The sequence below is a fragment of the Seriola aureovittata genome, chromosome 14, assembly GCF_021018895.1.
Source record: "Seriola aureovittata isolate HTS-2021-v1 ecotype China chromosome 14, ASM2101889v1, whole genome shotgun sequence".
NCBI classification, from domain to species: Eukaryota; Metazoa; Chordata; class Actinopteri; order Carangiformes; family Carangidae; genus Seriola; species Seriola aureovittata.
Genome location: NC_079377.1, coordinates 25,443,739 through 25,450,500, shown reverse-complemented (window position 1 = coordinate 25,450,500; position 6,762 = coordinate 25,443,739). Strand labels below are relative to the sequence as shown.

The 6,762-nt window shown below is 42.7% G+C and overlaps 1 protein-coding gene across 1 annotated transcript; it reads right to left on the bottom strand.

The window, feature by feature from the left end:
• On the bottom strand, positions 1 to 4,450 carry LOC130181469 (C-type lectin domain family 10 member A-like). The gene is made up of 7 exons (XM_056395706.1): positions 2,946 to 4,450; positions 2,443 to 2,523; positions 2,283 to 2,372; positions 1,898 to 2,179; positions 845 to 1,008; positions 530 to 642; positions 1 to 455 (listed from the first exon to the last, which is right to left on the bottom strand). Exons 1-7 carry the CDS (start codon positions 3,004 to 3,006, stop codon positions 326 to 328), a joined length of 921 nt encoding a protein of 306 aa, XP_056251681.1. The 5' UTR covers positions 3,007 to 4,450; the 3' UTR covers positions 1 to 325.
• Positions 4,451 to 6,762: the final 2,312 nt, after the last annotated feature.

The window sequence follows — 6,762 nt, the reverse complement described above, 5'->3', positions numbered from 1 at the left end:
TATATTTATACATTTTATTGAAGTTTGCATAGAATAAACTACCAACACACAGCACTGACGCACAATATTAACAATCCAATAAAAGCATAAACCTGAACAAATGCTGTAGCAACAAATGTAAAGTCTATCTTCCTCGCTGCCTTGTTTTCACACCGTCCTTTTTCTATGATCATAATCTGATTTCATTGTGAAATTATTTACAAGCAAATACTTATGAATAAATCTCTCTTATGCTAGTTTTGGTAACAAAAGCTTCAGATCCAAAAGTTTTACTGATATTTTGACACAGTATTTTTAAACCAGTCGACGTCACTACAGTAACAACTTAAAGAGGCGGAGCGTTCTCCTCACAGATCCACGCATGTTTGACATCGCAGCTCTCGGCTCTCCATCCTTTGGTCTCTGTGACGGACATCGCACAGTGTCGGCTGCCACCAGGGGGCAGTATCCAGGAGCTGGGAGAGGAACACGGTAGTTAGATCGTGACTGACAGAGTTTATGATCAGTGGTATTTAGGACTGCGTCTTACTCTTCGGTCTCTTCATGTCCGTTGATCCACTTCCAGCTGCCGTCTTCAACTCTGAGGCCGATCCAGAAGCCGTTGGATCCGTGGCTGGCCAAAGTGCTGTTGTAGATGAATTCCTAATGATCACACAGAGAGAGAGATCACACCAGTTCAAACATCTTTCATGTGTTTTACTGAAGCTTTTACTCTGACTCTGCTAAAAGATGTAAATTATAGAGCAAAAAGAAACACGCGTTCACTGATGGTGCAGTTTTCTGGTTGCAGTGCGTTGGGCTCTCTGGGCCACCGTGGAAATCAGGTGTGTACAGCCTTAATCACCTTTTCCTCCGGAGAGTCTATAACAAACAAGTCTGCGTTTCTTCCTCTGCAGTCGTCTCGAGCCTCCTCCCAGGTCTTCAGATCAGGAGGGTCCCGGTGATCGATCGCATAGCAGCTGGACAGGAAGTGAATCCATCCAGTCTGACAGGGGTCGCTCTGTCTCTCTGAGAGAAACAAGAGACCGTCACTGATTACTGTACTGTGACATGATCACTGGTCAGTCCCTCCAGAAAGTTACGACGTCTCGATCACAATAATTAACGCAAATTCAACCAATCCCTGTGAATATTGCGCAACCTTTTAATTTTTGTCCAATCTCTGCAACTTTTCCACAAATTTGATCAAATATCTTCAGTTTCATTGTTTTATTGGGTTCATTTCTTTGGCACACCACCTTTGTCCCTTCCTCCCCCACATTGGACTTCCTTGTTGAGACCTTCAGGTTGCAATAAACTACCTTCAAGTACTCATTGACTCAGTTTTAATGCTTGATTTGTCACGTTACGGTTCCTGTCACCCCTAGCTCCAACTAAGGGATGTAACACCAACAAACATCACAGTTAAAGACCTTGTGAAGACGTTCAAAGATAGCTTTAAATAGCTTTGTAGCGCTGCAGCATTGTGGTGGAACCACAGGTGCTGCTTTTACTCTCCAGATGAAATAAAATATCTACAGTTCAAATAATCTGGTTTATATTTATCTACATTTTGCGAGCTTAGAGATCCGATCATCACTGAAGAGTCATGTCATGTAGAGAGCGGATAAAAAACTAATGGTATTTAAGGTGTATTGATTGATTTCCAAACATCAATCACGCATCAAGTAACACTCGGGAAAACCTTCCATCTTAAATGATGCCGGTAGAAGTTAATTAGTAAAGATGGAAAGACTGAGAACATCCTGTTTTATAAGCAGAAATCATGGGATCTAGTTCTCCTGCACTTTCATTGCAAAAAACATCTAAAAACGTTGCAACTTTCATTGCAATTTTTAAGAAAAGCTGCTGCGAAAATCCTGCAGGGACTGACTGGTTATTTCTGGAGCTTACATACTTTTTCTGTTGTCATATCTCCACCAAGGTGATGAAAGAGTGTAGGGTTGACTGTTCCACCCTGTTGTTCTAGGTGTTATCGAGTGTTGAGGTACTGGTGTTGTAGTAATCCTGTTTTCCTCTCTCAGCCGGTGGTTTTCCTCTCTCAGCCACTGGTTTTCACTCATGAGGTTTGTGATGTTGTCCTCTAAGACTCTGGATGCTTGTCTCAGTTCGTTTATCTGGACTTCCAGATCCTTCTGTTCCGTCTCATTGCTCAGTTTGGTGGAAATGACAGACGTAACTGAAGAACAGGAAGATGCAGAGAAAGAGAGAGAGAAAATGAATCTTCGTCTGTCCTCTGCTCTGTTCCCGGAGAACATGAAGTGACTTGGGTTTATACTCACAGTGGATCCGTAGAGCCATGATCACCAACAGTATCCCCCAACACACGGCCACAGGTGACCAGGACTTGGCGAAGGAGAGCGACTTCTTATCTGATGGGAACATAAGACTCTGATCAGCTTATATTCAGCCACATATTAGTAGATAGTGATAATCACATACCTGACGCCGGGGGGGCTGGGACACCATTCACAGTGCACGTTGCTGAATTCACATAATCAGCCTCCTCATCCTCAAGCTCCTCTGAAACAACGCAGATCAAATACAAAAAGAATAATTAAAATATATTGAATTATTTTTTACAGTTTCCCCAAACGTATTGAGCAGAATTCAGAAATCAAAATGCAAAAGATGGTTTTAAACATTTAAAAAACATTTTTCTTGTTCGTCATCAAGCAGCAGGAACGGCGCCAGACAGTGAGGAAAAGACAGAACGATATTTCTCAGCGACAGCCAGTACGTTTCAGGAGGAATTCAGCAAATCTGCAAACAACGTGTTTAGATTTTTTTTATATTTAACTAAAATTATGATTTTTACTTCCACTTCACTAACGTTGCAGAAAACAGAGAAAACATGGAGACAAATCTCAGCCTCAAAGTCCTGAACGAGAATCAAGTTAATTCCTCAGAAACAGAGTTGGACGAAAGGTGGAGGGAAATCTTACCTGCAGACACAGAAACAGCAGGATTATGATTCTCTGTCAGCTCTTTGGATTTCTTCTTCATCTTGAACCATCTGTGTGACACGAGAACTGTGGGCTGTTTTATTCTGAGCCTCAGACAGTTGGGGAGGCGTCAGTCGGTTTGATTCATGTGTTGTTAAACTGAACTTCTGCTTTGAGGTTGTGATGGTGGTCTTACATCAAAACTCAATAATAGATGATTGTGTGATAACATGAATATTCTTTTCTGAGGAAGGATGACAAAGTAATGTTTGTATCCAGACGTATGTTCAGTCACTTTTCACATTTATTCTGTATTAAAAACATCCATGCATCCGCTCTTCTTCTTGCCCTGGGTGCATCTTCAGTTCTGCTTTGTGATTGTGACAATTTTAGACGGTTCACACCATGATGGTGTGACAGGAAGTCTGTTTAAAGATGTTCAAACCACGCTGCTGCTGCATTATAATCACGTACATTTCTTCTTTTTCTGTTGTCTCTAACTAATAATTATGATACGTCCCTTCCTGATGTGGCCGAGACACAACTACATCCTCCCCGAGTCCCAGGTCGCCACAGAGACTAGTGGATGTTAACTAAAGAGCTTTATAATAAACAAACCAAATATAACATAACCAAATTACAACAATTAAACTCCCTGACTAAGAAAAACAGGAGAAAAGGGGGTCAAAAGAAAATGGCGGTTCACCCTCTACTAACTCTGAAATACCACAAAGCTCTGGACAAAAGTTACTCAGATGTAGTTTCTCCACTGCACCATCTTGGTTCTTCATATTTGAGCCAATCAGCTGCAAGTTTCACCTCCTCGTCATACTAAGTTTCAGGCCTTTAGAGAAAAAACACACACGTCCGAAAGAACAATACGACCGCAGTCACTGAAACACATTTCATCCAAATAAACACTAAAGTCTACAGACCCTTCAACATAACAGCCACATGTCACTCTCACACCGCTGACTGAAATATCATCGTACGCTGTAACTTTAACGTTCCCCTGACGACCAGCTCCTGTGTCATGAAGCCCCTCACGCACAGGTCTCGTGATGTCACTTCCTGTTGTGTTGCTGTGCAGAAAATCGTCACCCTGTCTCATAAATATAGAAAGACCCTGTTGGATACGAGAAGTTCGTCTGTTAAACAAACGACTCAACACTTGTAGTTTAGTAGTAGTCCTGTCGTAACCACGGATACCTACATCTTAACCGCCTATGCCTGTCTACTTTGACCGAACCAAAGCGCCCCCACTACAGCCCCAGTTTGCATCTCTGAAACATAAAATAAACCCATGATTGTTCGTTAATAACTTATTAATAATAATAATAATAATATGGAATTAATGTTTAATAATGATTACACCTCACAGGTAAACACAAGTGTGTGTGTGCGTGCGAGGCCACGGCGGCACACACACATCCAATCAGGCAGAATGAGTGACAACACAGCTGTGGGTGGACCGTGCCTCTGTAGGAACCTCAGCACAGATTCATGCACAGACAAACTTAAAGATTTCCACACATACTGCAGAAGCACTAATGCATGAGGAACACAACAGCACACACACACACACACACACACACACACACACACACTCATACAGAGGGCTTTAATGTGCCGTTGGCTGGGTGTGGTGCCCTGACGGAGTTCATGAATTAACTGAACTCTTGAACTGTACTCTGGTATGTGGCAGACAGTCAGTCAGACAACCAGTCAGTCAAACTGCACAGCAAAAATCTGTCTTAACAAGTATAGCAGCATACGAGTCCTGAGATCTGACTCTGGAGGATGAAACGTTTCAGCTGATGTTTCGGCGGCTGATCTGCAGTTTGACGGAGGTTTGATAGAGAAGCTTCATTCTGGAAATCGCAGAAAATATTGACGTTGCGGAGAAAATGGTTCCTGGCAAAGAAAAGACAATCAGTGACATCTGGTCAGTGTGTTAAATAATCAATCAGTACAACAACCAGTAAATCTAATATCTTCCTCCTCCATCTTTACTCTGTCTTTGTCCCCGCGCTCATCACTCTATTTTATCCCCTTAAAGCTCCACATTTTCTTCTTCTGTGTTTTATTTTGAAGTGTTGATGCATGAAAAGATATATCTGCGGTTTTAAGACCCAAAAAGCATCTCAGTGTAGATTTACATCTCCTCTCAAGGTGTTATGTGTCGATCTCTGAGCCTCTCTTCTGATTGGCTGACTGTTTTCTGAGTTAACCACAGGTAATGATTTATTACTTTAGCCACTGGTCTCTAATATTATTATCTCTGGATGATATGTTGGGCTCCTAACATCCAAAGATTGTGCAACGTTTCCTTAGCGACAGAATGACGGCTTGGTGTTGTGTTGCTAATAAAGTGCTAATAATAAAGGTCGAACGGTGGATCCAGGTCTTCGGTCTGTGACTGTTTTGTTGCCCTCTGAGCGGCGATACTTCCTGTGGACGCTACAGTGACTCGGTATCGGAAAGTGTCAAAATGGCCCAACCTGGCTGGAGCTAGCTGCTTAGCATGCTAACTTCAGTAGATGAAAATAAGTGATAGAAATGGAAACAAAAACAAAAGGCTGCTTCCCACCTCTGGTGAGTGAAACAGTAAAAGTTTGATGCTGAACGTTGAATGTTTCGTTCAGACTTGTAAGTGAACAGCTGTTAATGCTAACATTAGCTATGTAGCAATAGCAAAACTTTGTGACTGTTGGCAGGTGTTTATACAGGAAAGCGTTACGCGTCGGTCCACAACCACTCACGTCTGGATGCCGCGAATGAACCACATCTAACGGTGAAAGTGTCTTCCTGGTTCCAGATGGAAGAGGTGGAGTTAACAGGCCTCCATCACCTGGTTGTGTGCATGAAAAATTACAGGAAGAGGAAGTTGTGTGAAGACTGAAATAATAAAAACTTCAGACGAAAGTTCAGACCTTCACTCCTCTGCACACCTGGACCAAGCCCATTCAGATTCCTGGAGTTTCAGATCCTGTTAGCACTTTAACTGAGGCCTTCAGCTTCATACTGTGATCCCAAAAATACTCCGTCTTCATATTATTTTTAGAAATGTTTTTTTCCCCAACAACAAAGATTTCTCATCAGCTGGTTTGAGGCTGTTGGTAATCTCTGTGGGTAAAATCAAAAAGCAAGTACAAACAAGCGAGGGTCAATGAACTCCTGAAATGTGAATTTAAATGTTTGGCAGACAACTTGGTCCGTGTAAACATGTTGGAGCCGAATCCGGGAAGGTCAGAGGTCACGGTCAGCCTCAGGGGAGTCGGTCGTGGTCAAGGACACTGCAGCAGGGCAGACAGGGATTTGAACTTGTGACCCTGAGGCTGAAGGTTCAGACTCTCTGCCACACTGTCTGTCTATCTCTCTATCTGTCTCTCTCTCTCTGTTTCTCTGTCTGTCTGTGTCTGTCTCTCTCTCTCTGTTTCTCTGTCTCTCTTTCTCTCTCTCTCTCTCTCTGTTTCTCTGTCTCTCTCTCTCTGTCAGTCTGTCTCTGTCAGTCTGTCTCTCTCTCTCTCTGTCTGTCCATCTGTCTGTCTGTCTCTCTCTCTCTCTGTCTATCCACCTGTCTCTTTCTCTCTATGTCTATCTGTCTGTCTGTCTGTCTGTTTCTCTCTGTCTGTCTGTCTGTTTCTCTCTGTCTGTCTGTCTCGCTCTCTCTCTGTCTGTCTGTCTGTTTCTCTCTGTCTGTCTGTCTCTGTCTGTTTCTCTCTGTCTGCCCATCTGTCTCTTTCTCTCTATGTCTATCTGCCTCTCTCTCTCTATGTCTATCTGTCTGTCTGTCTGTCTGTCTGTTTCTCTCTGT

Bases quoted from the DNA above. Each gene is read 5' to 3' on its own strand.
- LOC130181469 (XM_056395706.1), bottom strand. From the start codon at position 3,006: ATGAAGAAGAAATCCAAAGAGCTGACAGAGAATCATAATCCTGCTGTT. The intron at 1,009-1,897 runs GTATGTAAGCTC...TGTTTCTCTCAG, and splicing joins GAGATATGACAACAGAAAAA to AGAGACAGAGCGACCCCTGT. The intron at 456-529 runs GTAAGACGCAGT...TTCCTCTCCCAG, and splicing joins GGACATGAAGAGACCGAAGA to CTCCTGGATACTGCCCCCTG.